The sequence below is a fragment of the Somniosus microcephalus genome, chromosome 8 (genome assembly GCF_052327205.1).
Source record: "Somniosus microcephalus isolate GS21.2 chromosome 8, FLI_Smic_1.0, whole genome shotgun sequence".
Lineage (NCBI taxonomy): Eukaryota > Metazoa > Chordata > Chondrichthyes > Squaliformes > Somniosidae > Somniosus > Somniosus microcephalus.
The window spans coordinates 10,813,305-10,830,183 of NC_140994.1; the positions used below are offsets into that span (position 1 = coordinate 10,813,305).

Below are 16,879 nucleotides of genomic sequence, written 5' to 3' on the forward strand. Positions count from 1 at the left end.
AGGAATGTTGGCCAGGACACCAGGGACATAAGAACATAAGAATTAGCAGCTGGAGTCGGCCATTCGACCCCTTGAACCTGCTCGCCATTCAATATCATGGTTGATCTTCGACCTCACCTCCACTTTCCCGCCCGACCCCCCTATCCCTTGAATCCCCTGGAGTCTAAAAATGTATTGATCTCCGCCTTGAAAATACTCAACAACTGAGCCTCCACAGCCCTCTGGGACAGAGAATTCCAAAGATTCACCACCCTCTGAAGAAATTTCTCCTAATCTCAGTCTTAAACGGCCGGCCCCCTTATCCTGAGACTATGCCCCCTAGTTCTAGACTCTCCAGCCAGGGGGAAACAGCCTCTCAGCATCTACCCTGTCAATCCCTCTCAGAATCTTATATGTTTCAATGAGATCACCTCTCATTCTTCTAAACTCCAGAGAGTATAGGCCCATTCTACACAATCTCTCATCATCGGACAGCCCTCTCATCCCAGGAATCAATCTAGTGAACCTTCGTTGCACCGCCTCTAAGGCAAGTATATCCTTCCTCAGATAGGGAGACCAAAACTGTGAACAATACTCCCAAGTGTGGTCTCACCAAAGCCCTGTACAATTGTACGAAGACTTCCTTATTCTTATACTCCAACCCCTTTGCAATAAAGGCCAACATGCCATTTACCTTCCCAATTGCTTGCTGACTTTCTGTGTTTCCTGTAAGAGGACACTTAAACCAGGGAAAACTCCCCGATTGTCCTCAAATAGTACCACGAGACCTTTAACATCCAGAGTAGAGGCAGCAGGGACCTTGATTCAACATCTTCTCGGAAATTGCACCACGCTCCCTGACGTGATAAAACTCACTACGTACTTGGTTTGAGTATAAAGCAAGGCTTTAATCAACTTGTTTCAAAACATGGAGGTCTAGTTGTACTTCACTAGTTCCTGTTTACAAAATGTCCTGGGAAATCTGGGCCCACGCCCGAGTATTTATACTCCTTGGACGGCGCCACCAGCTGGCCGTCCAGCGTTATTTCATGAGTCTTTCTTCATGGATCATAAGATTCATAACACTCCCCGAGTACTGCACTGGAGTATTGGTCCGTATCGTGTGCTCATGGCCTGAAGTGGGACCTCAACATGCAGCATTTACTGACCTAAAGTAAGGTTTCATCCTTCCTCCCGTTACCTGTTTATGTTTGTTGAACTGTTCCAGTAACAGAGGGAAGATGCAGCTGGTGATCTTGTAGCATGCTCTGCAGGAAGCACTCGCAGCCGCCTGGAGAAGCTTGGCACTCGGCCAAACGAGCTTCATGTCCGGTTCACACAGGTGATGCTTGCAGTCTGAGGGGAGGAGGCAAGGAGACAGATTTCAGAGATGGGACTACTGCTGGGAAATGTAAATGAAAAACAAAACGGGGTGCGATGGCATGTCCCAACGCCACCGTGGGCAGTAAGCGGGCACAGGTTTGATCGCCAGGCCAATGAGCTACCGAGCAAGTGGAATGCCTTAGACAGTTAGTCACAGGCGGCACGTAGTGACCTATTTCGCTCGCTGCCTAAGTGGCGTACCCGAGCAGAATTAAATCCAGAAAGCCAAAGTGGATCAACAGCCGCCAACATCAACCCTCAAATAATGGATGCCTAAGAACAGGAGTAGGCCATTCGGCCCCTCGGACCTGCTTTTTTTTAAAAATTCATTCACGGGATGTGAACGTCGCTGGCATTTATTGCCCATCCCGAATTGCCTCTTGAGAAGATGGCGGTGAGCCACTTTCTTGACAACTGAGTGGCTCGCTAGGCCATTTCAGAGGGCAGTTAAGAGTCAACCACATTGCTGTGGGTCTGGAGTCACATATAGGCCAGACCGGGTAAGGACGGCAGATTTCCTTCCCTAAAGGGCATTAGTGAACCAGATGGGTTTTTATGACAATCTGGTAGTTTCATGGTCACCATGACTGACACTAGCTTTATCCAATTAACTGAATTTAAATTCTCCAGCTGCCATGGTGAGATTTGAATTCATGTCTCCCGATCATTAGTCCAGGCCTCTGGATTTTAATAGTGTCCCCCCCCCCCCCTTGTTCTCAATTCCCCCACCCCAATCAGATCACCCCTCAATCTCCTATACGCAAGCGAATACAAGCCAAGATTATGCAACCTGTCCTCATAATTTAACCCTTTCAGCACTGGTATGATGCTGGCAAATCTGCACTGTAACCCCTAGCAAGGCCAATATATCCTTCCTGAGGTGCGGGGCCCAGAACTGAACATAGTCACTCCCGATGGGGTCCGATCCAAACCAAGCAAAGCTGGAGACCACTGTTCCAGAGATTGGGTTATACACAATGCCAGTTATTAGGAAGAACATATAAAAAGGCAAAAAAAAAGTGAGAAGTCAAGCAACAAAGAATAAAATATTTCACTGATCTTGCAGGCAAAGTCTTCAGAAGTAATAAGAACTACTGCAGTGAGCTGTTAAGCAGCAACAGGAAGAACAGATTGCAAAAACCTGCACTAAAAACTTAAATAGCAACAGTTTGACATATTGCAAACCAACAAAAACCTCAAGTCATCTTCAGTGGTTTGTTGCACAGTTTGAAGAAGGTCATGCTTCTTAAAAAAAAAAAAAATCAGAGGTGATCGCATTGAAACATAAAAAATTCTTAGTGCTCGACAGGGCAGATGCCGAGAGGATGTTTCCCCTGGCTGGGGAGTCGAGAACCAGGGGTCGGCCATTTAGGACTGAGATGAGGGGAAATTTCTTCACTCAGAGGGTGGTGAATCTTTGGAATTCTCTACCCCAGAGGGCTGTGGAGGTTCAGTCATTGAGTATATTCAAGACAGAGATCAAAAGATTTTTGGATATTAAGGGAATCAAGGAATATGGGGATAGTGCAGGAAAGTGGAGTTCAGGTAGAAGATCAGCCATGACCTTATTGAATGGCAGAACTGGCTCGAGGGGCCGAATCACAGAATCACAGAAACCCCACAGTGCAGATAGAGGCCATTTCGGCCCATCGAGCCTGCACCAACACATATCCCACCCGATCCCCGTAACCCTTACACCAACACATATCCCATCCTATCCCCGTAACCCCACGTATTTAATCCCCCTAACACTAAGGGTCAATTTATCATAGCCAATCAACCTAACCCGCACATCTTTGGACTGTGGGAGGAAACCGGAGCACCCGGAGTAAACCCACGCAAACACGGGGAGAATGTGCAAACTCCACACAGACAGTCACCCGAGGCCGGATTCAAACCCGGGTCCCTGGCGCTGTGAGGCAACAGTGCTAACCACTATGCCACCGTGCTGACTCCTGCTCCTATTTCTTATCTTCTTAACTATAAAGGGGTTTTACAGGGTCAAGTGAAAAGCTGTTACACCAACATGTTTAAAGGGTGCTCGAGAGAGGGGTTTGGACTAGGTATGTCAAGTGTTACGCTGCGTCATACCGGACCCCTGCAATTGCTCAATGCTGAAACCGGATGACGAAAATGGAAAATGTTCTGCTCCCCGGCACATGCCTCACTTTGGAGTACAATATGTACAGGAAACTTTCGATTAACCGGCCCCTAAATAACCGGAAATGTCGGTTAACCGGCAAAATTCAGGAGTCGGTTCAGGTAACTTTTATTACTTGCACAGCAACAAATGGAGGAAGGCAAGGGTGTGGCTGCAACTGTTGCTAAGCTACAGACACGCTTGCAACTTGTGGACGTTGTTCTGAAGCTGTTGCTAAGCAACAGGGTTTGTTGCTTTATACGGAGCTCTAAGGTCCGTATCTTTTCCTATTGCATTCGGTTATCCGGAATTGTTGATGAACCGGCACCACGTTGGTCCCGTCCGTGCCGGATACCAGAAAGTTTCCTGTATTTAGAAAGATTCAAACGCCTCAATTCACCTAACTAGTAGGCTGGTGACTATTGCTGTACTGATTGACTGAGTGAATAGGATCAATGTCACGACGTGGGGTAACTCATGCATACCTTGCAGAACGCTGCTGAGGAAAGTATCCAGGCTATCCTCTGCGTCTGAATCAATGACCGACTTGGACAGGCCCGTCGACAGTGCTTGGAGAGCAGCAAGACCTTCAGTCTCAATCTTTTCACTTGCTGTCTGAAAGACCTGGATGAAAAAAAAAAAAGAGTTCTTCTAAATGTAATGCTCAAGATGGGTCCTACCCAATGTTCCCTCTAATTTTCTTTTTGGGTACACGGTCCTTTCAACTGGCTGCACGGTCCGTTCAAATTTTCGCGCATGGGCGATTTCTTGCATTGTAAAGCCGGTGAGCGACCTGTGCAGGACCTCCAGACCGCTGCGAGGCTGCGCAGCTCAACGGGAGAGTTGGTCCTACCCCCTCCCCCACAATAAAACACGACACATACCCCACTAACAAGTAAGCTGGCTTTATAGCATTTGTGGCCGAGGAACGGAGGCCATGTTAGGAAACACCTATGGGTTTGAACCCACCCAACGTAGGAAGTGAAAGTCTCCCCTTCACCGTTACTCAAGAGGCTCATACAGTAAACAGGCTTGGGAAAGTCTCAACCCAGTTCTCAGTGGACGCAAGTCCATAGATTAAATTACCCACGAAACAATGCACAATTCACCATCAACTGGTTAATTCCAAAAGGTTACATAGAATTTACAACACAGGAACAGGCCATTCGGCCCAACTGGTCCATGACTGTGTTTATGCTCCACATGAGCCTCCTCCCACACCTCTTCATCTATCAACCTATCCTTCTATTCCTTTCTCCCTCATGTGATTATCTAGCCATCCCTTAAATGTATCTATACTATTCGCCTCAACCACTCCCTGTGGTAGCGGGTTTCACATTCTCACCACTCTCTGGGTAAAGAAATTTCTCCTGAATTCTCTATTGGATTTATTAGTGACCATCTTATATTGATGGTCCCTAGTTCTGGACTCCCCACAAGTGGAAACATCTTCTCTACATCTACCCTGTCAAACCCTCTCTTAATTTTAATAACCTCTATCAGGTCACAATGATGTCTGCTGCGGGAAATGGAAATACCAAACTGTTACACCCCGGGGGGGGGGGGGCGGCGGCAGAGAGTGGGGCTCACCAGAGCTTAGGGACAAAATACATCCAAGATTATGGACAAAATACATTGCAAGAGCGGCACTCCCTCAGCACTGCAGTGGATTTGTCAGCCTCGTGGATTATGTGCTCAAGTCTCTGCAGGGGGGGGGGGGCTTGAACCCACAGCCTCTGACTGAGCGCGCTACCAACTGAGCCAAGGCTGACACCTTAGGAGGCAGCAAGTAGATGGTGTACCGTGCCTGTGTATTCTTGTGCTTACCTCTCTGCGTATAGAATGCCAAAGAGCCGGTAGGAATTCTTTCAGCTCCTTCTTCCGATAATCTTTGCAGCACGCTGTCTATGAGGGACAAAGAACACAGGATGATAGTTTTTTTTAAAAATTAATTCTCGGGATGTCGACGCTGTGGGCATGACCACATTTATTGCCCATCCCAACCTGCCCTAGAGAAGGTGGTGGTGGGTCTTCCTCTTGAACCGCTGCAGTCTGTGTAGTGAAGGTGCTCCCACAGTGCCGTCTGGTAGGGAATTCCGGGATTTTGACCCAGCGACGATAAAAGAATGGCCATTATATTTCCAAGTCATGATGGTGCGCAAGACTTAGACGTGATGGTGTTTCCATGCACCTGCTGGCCTTGTCCTTCTAGCTAGTCGAGGTCACGGGTTTGGGAGGCGCTGCCGAAGAGGCCTTGGTGAGTTGCTGCAGTGCATCCTGTAGAGAGTTCACACTGCAGCCACGGTGCGCCGGTGGTGGAGTGGACAATACAGGAATGGCAAAACTATATGTTTTGTTAGTGACAAGTACCCATCCAGCTCCCTTCCTATTTTCCAGAGGCAGACTCTCCCATTCCAGTCCTGCTGGCACGTGCACCACTTGCAACCAGAGGTACAGGTTGGGTGATTGGGCAGAAACATGGTAAATGCACTATAATGTGGATAAATGTGAGGTTATCCACTTTTGGTGGCAAAAACAGGAAGGCAGATTATTATTTGAATGGCAATAGATTGGGAGAAGGGGAAGTGCAACGAGACCTGGGTGAAGGTAAGCATGCAGGTGCAGCAGGCGGTTAAGAAGGCAAATGGTATGTTGGCCTTCGTAGCGAGAGGGTTCGAGTACAGGAACAAGGATGTCTTGCTGCAGTTGTACAGGGCCTTGGTGAGACCGCACCTTGAGTATTGTGTGCAGTTTTGGTCGCCTTATCCGAGGAAGGATGTTCTTGCCATGGAAGGAGTGCAGCGAAGATTCACCAGGCTGATACCTGGGATGGCAGGAATGACGTATGAGGAGAGATTGTGTCGATTGGGCTTATACTCACTGGAGTTTAGAAGATTGAGAGGGGATCTCATCGAAACCTATAAAATTCTGTCAGGACTAGACAGACTAGATGCAGGAAGGATGTTCCCGATGGCGGGGGGAGTCCAGAACCAGGGGTCATAGTCTAAGGATAAGGGGTAAGCCATTTAGGACTGAGATGAGGAGGAATTTCTTCACCCAGAGAGTGGTGAACCTGTGGAATTCTCTGCCACAGAGGGCGGTGGAGGCCAGTTCATTAAATATATTCAAGAAGGAGATGGATATATTTCTTAAGGCTAAAGGGATCAAGGGATATGGGGAGAAGGCAGGGACAGGGTACTGAATTTGGATGATCAGCCATGATCTCATTGAATGGCGGAGCAGGCTCGAGGGGCCGAATGGCCACCTCCTGCTCCTATCTTCTAGGTTTCTATGTATGTTTACTTGCTCTGCTTCCAGCTGTCTGCCAGTGGCACTCTGAGCCAGTTGTTGCGAGGTGCATGACAGGGCAGCACACAGATCATTCCACTACTATTTCACCCTGTGTGGAGGAGCTTTGTCTCTGCTTAGCACCTCCTCCCCACTAATGTGGCTGAGAACAGCAACACTCTGCCCCCTCCTGCAGAGTCCAATCCGTCCTTCATCATTAGAATAAAGTACAGTGGAAGGATTCATGCACTGAGGCTTGGGCCGATAAGTGGCAAGTAACAGTCTCGCCACACAAATGCCAGGCAATGACTATCTCCAACAGGCGAGAGCCTAACCACTGCCCCATGACATTCAACGGCATGACCATCACCAAATCCCCCACCATCACCATCCTACCATTGACCAGAAACTTAACTGGACCAGCCACATAAATACTGTGGCAACAAGAGCAAGTCAGAGGCTAGGTATTCTGCGGCGAGTGTCTCACCTCCTGACTCCCCAACGCCGTTCCACTATGTACAAGGCACAAGTCAGGAGTGTGATGGAATATGCTCCACTTGCCTGGATGAGTGCAGCTGCAACAAACACTCAAGAAGCTCAACACCATCCAGGACAAAGCAGCCCGCTTGATTGGCACCCCGTCCACCACCTTAAACATTCACTCCCTCCACCACCAGCGCACTGTGGCTGCAGTGTGTACCATCTACAAGATGCACTGCAGCAACTCGCCAAGGCTTCTTCGGCAGCACCTCCCAAACCTGCGACCTCTACCAACTAGAAGGACAAGGGCAGCAGGCGCATGGGAACACCACCACCTCCAAGCTCCCCTCCAAGCTACATAACATCCTGACTTGGGAATGTATCGGCCGCCCCTTCATCGTCACCGTGTCAAAATCCTGGCACTCCCCTAACAGCACTGTGGGAGCACCTTCACCACATGGACTGCAGCGGTTCAAGGTGGTGGCTCACCACCACCTTCTCAAGGGGCAATTAGGGATGGGCAATAAATGCTGACCGTGCCAACGACGCCCACATCCCAGGAACGAAGAAAAATAAGGGAATACATAAATAGGTGGAGGGGTGAAGTATGGAACCAAAATAAGTAGGCAGGAGCGACACCAAGAATATGGATTCAATAAGCACTGTCCCATTCTCAGGCAAGGTGCACAAACTTGTAACACTTGGGGGGGGGGGGGGGGTGGGGGGAAAGAAAGAAAGAAAGAAAGAAAGAAAGAAAGAAAGAAAGAAAGAAAGAAAGAAAGAGAGAGAGAGCTCAATATTCCAAGTGGAGACCCTTTGCCCGAACCTGCCTCCAGCTGAAACGCTAAACTGCTTCCTCCTCTTGAATGCCGGCATGCTCTCTTTGTATTACGAGCATTTTCTGTTTTTATTGCATGTTTACGTTGTCAATGCATTTTTTTTTTTTTTAGCCTTTTCATTTTTTAATGAACACTTCACATTTGAATGACAGCAGCGCTAGCTTCTCCAGGGGCAGCTTGCAACCTGTTGACTCGAGGGCGGCATTCAACATGCCCAGGTGCCATCCAGGGCCCTTCCAGCTGTATGGCTCCACAGGGCTCCTGCCCTCCATTTATGGCCCACCTTGCTCAAAAGAAAAAGACTTACATTTATATAGCACCTTTCACGACCTCAGACATCCCAAAGCGCTTTACAGCCAATGAAGTATTTTTGAAGTGTAGTCACTGTTGTAATGTAGGAAATGCGGCAGCCAATTTGCACACAGCAAGCTCCCACAAACAGCAATGTGATAATGACCAGATCATCTGATTTAGTGATGTTGGTTGAGGGTTAAATATTGGCCCCAGGGATAACCCCTTGCTTTTCTTTGAAATAGTGCCATTGGATCTTTTACGCCCACCTGAGGGCGCAGACGGGGCTTCGGTTTAACATCTCATCTGAAAGACGGCACCTCCGACAGTGCAGCACTCCTTCAGTACTGCACCGGGATGTCAGCTTAGATTTTTGTGCTCAAGTCTCTGGAGTGGGACACAACCTTCTGACTCAAGCGAGAGTGCTACCAACATGCTTGGGGCCATGTGCTGTGACCTCCCTTTCTCTTGCTGTCATGGTAAGAGAAAGCAGAGGAATACAGTTAGGAAGCAATGAAAAGGGTTTAGTCAAACTGCACGGCTGAAGGTTTTAACAGAACTATTTCAATCCGTCCACCATCCCATAACAAGTTTAAAAGTCGCTGCAATTACCTGGATTTGCCTATTTAGAGCAGCGGCCTTAAAGGGATAGGCCAGACCCAGAGTACCAGATGAGCAAAGCCACACGAGATCCACTAGCAACAAGTCAGTAACTGGAACTCCTCACCTACCAGAGTCTGAAGGGAATCCACTTTTGCACTCTGAACATCTGAATCCAACTTCTCGATCAGGAGCGGCAGTAGGAACTAAGTGCACAAGGAACGAGAACGCCAAATTAAAGAGAAACTGTACGTGTAAAAAGGTACAAAGCTAAATTCAGACAAGGCAACTTGACCTGGCTGCGATAAGCCCTCCCCTTCCCCATCAGTCAAACAACCTGCCAACACTCAATGTCCAAGGTCACACAGGAAGAAGAGCCTGTTTCCTCAAGATTGCTGCAAATGTTATCAACAGGACATGTTTGAATATTTGTTGCAGACCAGGTGGGGATATAAAGAGAACATGGTTGAGTGCAGCCCCACAAGAACTCGGGGGTTGAAATTGCTCGCGGCAATATTGCTAACAAACTGGTTAAGTTTGATCGTACTTTCTTAATGCATGGATTAATCTCTTTAAATAAGTTGAAGGATGCATCAAAACATCGTAGAGGAATGCCACAGGAATGAGCGTGCACTTTTTATCACAGACACCAGCGACTACGATCAAAGCCGCACGGCGGGTAAATGCAGCTTTCGACGTGGCGGGGAGACTTACAGACCAGGAAGATCCGTCCCTGCCCTGTGCAGAGGGAAGTGGGGTATTACAGCTGGCCGCAGCAGCCACAGGCAAGAGGGCAAAAAAATTAACCTCACGTGTGAAGCACAGGAGGAGGCCATTTCGGCCCATCACACCTGTGCCATGCTGCTGGACACCAGAGCTAACTGCACGAGTCCGGCCCCCGCCCACTCCCCCCTCCGCCACCGGCCCGGCCCACTCCCTCCCCGCAAATCCGGTACTGAAGCGCACAGACCAGAAGGTCCCAGGTTCAATCTCAATCCGGTGCCGAGTTACCTGATCTCAGCCGGGGTAGCAGTTAAGGTGCTTCAATCGGCCCCCGAGCTAGGTAAGGGTTCATGATGAGAAACACCCATCAATATAAGATAGTCACTAATAAACCTAAAAAGGAATTCAGGAGAAACTTCTTTACCCAGAGAGTGGTGAGAATGTGGAACTCGCTACCACAGGGAGTGGTTGAGGTGAATAGCATAGATACATTTAAGGGGAAGCTCGATACACACATGAGGGAGAAAGGAATAGAAGGTTATGTTGATGGGGTGAGATGAAGTAAGGTGTGAGGAGGCTCGTGTGGAGCAGAAGCACGGGCATGGACCCGTTAAGCTGAAAGGCCTGTTTCTGTGCGGTAAATACTGTGTAAGACCCCCCTGCCAATGATACTGAGAGAAGGGGGCACTGTATAAATCAGTAGCTTTTTGGGCCTGTTTTCTCCTTTCCTTCCCTCCTGGAAGCATCGACTCCTTGCTGTACAGTTCTACGGCTCACCTCCAGCACCTCACCTCAGCGGCTACGTTTCGTGGGTAAGCTTGAACAGCAAGTGTCGGCAGGCTATTTCGACCATGCGAGGCATCGCAGACAGGCCCGGCCCTGTCCTCATCAAGAAGCTCACACAGGGCACCTTCTAACCAGGGACACTGAATGCAGAAGCTGGGGTTGTTCTCCTTCGAGCAGAGAAGGTTATGGGGAAATTTAATAGAGGTGTTCAAAATCATGAGGGATTTTGACAGAATAAATAAGGAGAAACTGTTTCCAGTGGCAGAATGGTCAGTAACCAAAGGACACAGGTTTAAGGTAATTGGCAAAAGAGCGGAGATGAGGAGAAATTTTGTTACGCAGCGAGTTGTTGTGATCTGGAATGCGCTGCCTGAAAGGGCGGTGGAAGCAGATTCAATAGTAACTTTCAAGAGAATTGGATAATTACTTGAAGGGGAAAAAATTGCAGGGCTACGGGGAAAGAGCGGGGGAGTGGGACTAATTGGACAGCTCTTTCAAAGGGCCAGCACAGGCATGATGGGCCGAAAGGTCTCCTTCTGTGCTGTATGATCTTATAATAATAAGTAACGGGAAAGCAAAGATTGAACAGCTTGTGTGCTGGTCGTACTGGTGCCTATGGTCACACCTCAGTAGAGATGCTGTAGCATCGCAATGCCCAAGATACCGGATTACTAGTAATACCTCTGCAAACCGGGGCGTGGCGGTAAGAACAGATCTCAGGCTCAGCACCAGCTCCTCTTGAGATATTCTGTGTGGGTCATTTGGAGGCTGCAAACAAGAGGACAGAGTGAAGGGAGGTTCCAATATTAATGCGCACCCAACCCAACCCATTCAATCTCCTGAGGCGGGTTCCTGCCAAGTTATTCCTTTCCTCCAGCTGCTTTGCTTCCACGAGACTGCCGTGGTTCTAGTGGGACAGGGATCATCCCACTTCAACACAGCATTCATTCACCCTCTTCTCTCTCTGCCATTACAATTCCTTCTATTTTATCGCTACTACTATGCTCAAGACTTCTCCAAACTCTTGCTCCCTCTAAACTTCAGAAGTAATTCAACACTATTTTCCTCTCCCTGCATCTCCACGGTGTTGAATCTCGACTCAGCTCAAAGTCTCCTCCTCCTCCAATTCATTCTTTCCCAGGGTCCCAAGACTTAAATTCCTTACTTCCACCAGTCTTCCCTTCTCCCAAGAATTGACAGACTTCAACTCCCATACATACAGGCACACATAAAATGGTAATGGAATTGGGAGGCAAAATCCAGAAACTTAGCCCACAGATCCATCTAGTGGCTAGAACCTGCACTACACCGTGACCGTTGACATAGAAAAGTTGAATGGGAAATGTTGACAAAGCTAGTTACAATGGTAAATATCGACAGAAATGTGTGGCCAAAAATCATGCCAACAGGAACAAAGATTTGTGGACAGGATCTGCACAACCAGTGAACAAACATGATGTATAACTAACACACTTCAACTGGGAATCTATTCACAGATCTACTGCTCTTTGGAAACACAAGGATTTTTGCCATATTGACCAAAATAAAGAAAAGGTTACGTGCCATAATGTGTCGGCCCCTGCAACTGTTCATTAACACCCACTGTACTGTAAACCAGTATTATTTAAAAAACAAACGTAATCTTCAAATCAGCATCAACTTACTGGTGTAAAATCAATTGGGAAATAACATGAAGTGACCTCAAAGAGCTCCTCCACAAAAGTCCCTGAAAACAGAAAGACAGCAATCAATGGCTAAGACGACAAAAATGGATAAATTCTACATAAAATGCACCTTTTTACATCTTAATTCCATTTAATATAAACCAAGCAGATTGTCTTTATTAATCTAAGCTAAGGATTTAAATTAGTTCCAACCTTCACTATTGAGGGTGCCGACATATCCTGGGGTGTGGTCCCATGCGCACGAACTGCCCTCTGGTCCCGACCCGAGGTGTCAGCCGCGACGCAGTGGGTAGCTCTTTCGCCACTGAGTCAGCAGGTTGCGGGTTCAAGCCCCACTCTGGACACTTGAGCACATAATCTAGAGCTGACACTCCAGTGCAGTACCGAGGGAGCGCTGCACTGTTGGGAGGTGCCGTCTTTCGGATGAGGCTTCAAACCGAGGCCCCATTTGCTCTCACAGGTGGGTGTCAAAGATCCCAAGGCTCTATTCGAAGGCGAGCCGGGGAGTTCACCCGGCGTCCTGGCCAATATTTATTCAGCAACCAACATCACTAAAACAGATTATCTGATGATCATCACATTGGTGGCATAGTGGTTAGCACTGTTGCCTCACAGCACCAGGGACCCGGGTTCAAATCCGGCCTCGGGCGACTGTCTGTGTGGAGTTTGCACATTCTCCCTGTGTCTGCGTGGGTTTCCTCCGGGTGCTCCGGTTTCCTCCCACAGTCCAAAGATGTGCGGGTTAGGTTGATTTGGCTATGATAAATTGACCCTTAGTGTTAGGGGATTAAATACGTGGGGTTACGGGGATAGGGTGGGATATGTGTCGGTGCAGGCTCGATGGGCCGAAATGGCCTCTATCTGCACTGTGGGGATTGTGTGATTCTGTGATACTGTTTGCAAACAGGCTGCCGCGTTCCTACATTACATCAGTGCCTGCACTTCAAAAAGTACTGCATTGGCTGTAAAGTGCTTTGGGACGTCCAGAGTGAAAGGTGCTATATAAATGGCAAGTTCTTCCTTCCTTTGGTTAACCCCAGTAGCCATTCCTCCAACACGAGCCTAGACAGGAAGTGGCAGCAGGTTTTTCAACCACAGGGAAGCATCACCCAGAGTCTGATTTTGTTTTTAATCTCATGTCCACACAAGCACATTTTAAACGGGGCGTTATTGGATAATGGTCAGGAGCAGGAACCCCCGATTGATTTTTTTCCCCCCATTCCAGGATCCGGGACACTAAGGACAATTGCAACACCCTCTTCAGATTGGGATGAATTCTGCAAACTCTTATCCTAATGGCTCAGTTCTATAACGGGGAGCGCGCTTACCAATTCAGGCGTCAAGAGAGAGTCAGAGGTTAATGCCACTCTAACGGTCTGGAGTGGTGGTGTGGGAGAGGGAGGTAAGAAGGGGAGCTCAGTCCCCTTTTAATTCACCACTCCATTCCCACTCGGACCTCACCGTCCTTGGCCTCTTGTATTGTTCCACGTAAGCTCAACGTAAACTCGAGGAACAGCACCTCATCTTCCGATTAGGCACTCTGCAGCCTTCCGGACTCAATATCGAGTTCAACAATTTCAGATCATAACCTCGGCCCCTATTACACATTTTTTCTTGTAATTTTTCCACTCCTTTCCCCCCCCTTTCCTTTTGTTTCTCTCTCACACCTGGCTGCTATCTCTTGCCCCGCCAGTACACTTTACACCTAATCTCAGCCTATTACCATCTCGTCTAGCTCTTTTGTTTCTTTCACTTCTTTTGTCCGATCGCAGCCCTGCCTTCGATCTAATTTCTTTTCTTTCCAGTTTTGAAGAAGGGGTTTCGACCCGAAACGTCAACTCAAATTTCTCTCCACGGATGTTGCCTGACCTGCTGAGTTTTTCCAGCATTTTCTGTTGTTATTTTGAGCTCAGTCTACATCATAGCCTAACAGAAGAAACAACCCAAGCTCCCACACAGCACTTTCAATGGGCTGACTCAAACACACAAAATATCTGAATGAGCTGAACGAGGAGGGTGCCAGCAGGTTTTCAGTGAAACGTAATGGTGGGCGGGTGAAATTTTTGTACTACGCCCACTTAAGCAGTGAAAATAAAACCAACATTAACGCCCAGTTTACAGTTCTAAACTGGAGTAATGCCTGAGGGGAGCATATTTTCGAGCAGGGAGACGTTCTGGTGGGGTCACAGCTAGTATTATAGCAGCAATGTGCCCTCTAAGTTGAGCGGCCGACCAGCAATGGGCAAGGTCCCACGCAGGCCACTCACCGGCTTCCCCATTGTAAATACTGCTCGTGCGTGGAAATTTAAAGGGACCGCACTAAAAGAAACAGGCCGCGCAGAACAAAGTGCAGTGGTTAGCAGTGGTACAGATCCGAGGTGATTTATTTAGGAGTATCGCATGTGAAACGTATTGAACAATATGGGTTTAAGTGCGATTTGTCCGATAGGTTTTTATTCTAGTTGTGTCCTGCGACATCGATTGCTGACACATGCAGGAAAACACGTACCGAGCTCATAATTGTTGGTAATGAGGTCCCTGGAGATCTGGAAGGCCATTAATAAATTCCTCGGGTCCTTCTCTCCATCCATCGCTTGAATAAAACCAAACGTGAAGTCCGCTGCCAAACCCTTCAGCTCTAAGCACAGAAGAACAAAAAAAAACTTGCTAAAATTGTGCTAAAATCCACAAGAAATGTACAGTTTACAGCTCACTACCTCGCTCAGAGGAGACACAATAAGATGGGTATCAGAAAAGGAAAATTGCCTCACTGGTTCAGTAGGGAGCACTCTTCCAAGGTCACGGCTGAGGCATATTTTACTCTTTATTTATCCCTCATCACAAACAGATAATCTGGGCATTATCACATTGCTGTTTGTGGGAGCTTGCTGTGCGCAAATTGGCTGCCGCGTTTCCTACATTACAACAGTGACCACACTTCAAAAAGTACTTCATTGGCTGTAAACCGCTTTGGGACGTCCCGAGGTTAGGAAAGGCGCTGTAGAAATGCAAGTCTTTCTTTTAGTTAAAAACGTCAAGTACATTTGTGTGGATCTGGAGTCATAAATAGGCCAGAACGTTCCTTCCCTAAAGGACATTAGTGACCCAGTTATAGGCATTGCCACACAGACCAGGCTAATTTTCAGTCTGTGCAGTTAGCCAATCTCAACTGAGACAGAATTAGGGCAATGCTACTGGACTCACTGCCAGGGATTCCACTCCAAATAGCCATCCAGTGGTCCCTGCTACAAAGTGTACGCTTCTATGTCATAGGAGGACAGGATCAGGCTTGGCTGTGATACTCCCCACAGTGGAATCGCCACCACCTACTGTCTAGCCTCTATTATGAAGGCTGGCCAGTTGGGCGAGGTACAGGTGAAGTTGATCTGTACACTAGCAAGACGAGTAAGAGTATTGGGGAGGTGGTGCAGGGAGGATATTAAAAGATAAAATTGGCAAAAAGTACCAGGAATTAAAGGGAAACTCCCAATACTTTTAGCAAGTTAGCCACTGACTGCCAAGCATTAACTAACATTAGATCTCCTATTACAGTGGCCCTTATTAAAAAAAAGAATTCCCAATATGCATTACAGGTTGCTGAATGACTAACCTAGCCTGTACTGTTACTAAGTGTGAACACAGGAGAGACAGAGTGGGGGAGGGTGTGCAGATTACAGGAGATGCATAGACTACCAGAAGTAGCGATTGAAGCAGACACCAGGTCAACATTTAAGAACAGGTTAGGGAGTTGGTTGAAGGAAAGGGAAATGGGAACAGGGCAGGCACATGGGGGATTAGGATTCCTGCTCGTGCGGAGGATAAACACCAACACTGGCTGGTTGGGCCGAACTGTTTGTTTCTGTATAATTCTATGTGCATGATCCTAGCTCAATGAAGTCAGCGCTAATGAAATCCTTGGTTGCTAACTAACAAAATAGCTCCGCTTCCAACAATCTGGATTTGCAAGCAGGTGAGTGATTGAGGTATGACAGATAGCATGCAGTGTAAAAGAGGTAGAGCTGGAACATTACATCAAATTAAACCATGACAGTAAGGTAAGGGAGCACAGGTTCAAACTTAAGACTGGTGTCATGTCCTTCTTTGCATAAAGAATGAATAACACCTGGAGTTGGGGATAACCTTGTGACATGGGTTGGCAATTGGCTGAGAGGTAGGAGACAGAAAGTAGAGATAAAGAATCGTTCTGATTGGTGAGATGTGACAAGTGGTGTTCCCCCGGGATCTGTACTGGGGCCTCAGCTTTTCATTACAAATGTCAATAGAGTTGTATATCCAAGATTGCAGATGATACCGTTAGGAGGCACAGCAAGTTGTGTGGATGGGAGGAGGAAGTTACAAAAGGGGCAAACAGACTAAGTGGGCAAAATTATGGCAGCTGGAGTTCAATGTGGCGAAGTGCGAGGGCATCCACTTCGAATCAGAGAAAGACAAATCAGAATATTTTCTTAACGGCGAGAGACTAGGAGCTGTGGAGGACCAATGGGATTTAGGTGTCCATGTACACACATCACTAAAAGCTGGTGCACAGGTACAAAAAGATGGCCTTTATCTCAAGGGGAGGAAGCGATGCTCCAGTTGTAGAGAGCCTTGGTCAGACCCCATCTGGTGCACTGCATTCAGTTCTGGGCATCGCACCCCAGGAAGGATATATTGGTCTTGAAGGG

General features: G+C 47.7%; 1 protein-coding gene across 1 annotated transcript in view; it reads right to left on the reverse strand.

Moving 5' to 3' along the window:
- mms19 (MMS19 homolog, cytosolic iron-sulfur assembly component) overlaps positions 1 to 16,879 on the reverse strand; it is an 82,065-nt gene that overhangs the window by 45,748 nt on the left and 19,438 nt on the right. Inside the window, exons 7-13 of the mRNA XM_085994236.1 lie at positions 14,704 to 14,832; positions 12,174 to 12,235; positions 11,191 to 11,277; positions 9,132 to 9,206; positions 5,330 to 5,407; positions 3,988 to 4,126; positions 1,181 to 1,335 (exon numbers count right to left, since the gene is read on the reverse strand). Of these exons, the coding sequence (XP_085850362.1) occupies positions 1,181 to 1,335; positions 3,988 to 4,126; positions 5,330 to 5,407; positions 9,132 to 9,206; positions 11,191 to 11,277; positions 12,174 to 12,235; positions 14,704 to 14,832 (725 nt within the window). The remainder of the gene's footprint in view (positions 1 to 1,180; positions 1,336 to 3,987; positions 4,127 to 5,329; positions 5,408 to 9,131; positions 9,207 to 11,190; positions 11,278 to 12,173; positions 12,236 to 14,703; positions 14,833 to 16,879) is intronic.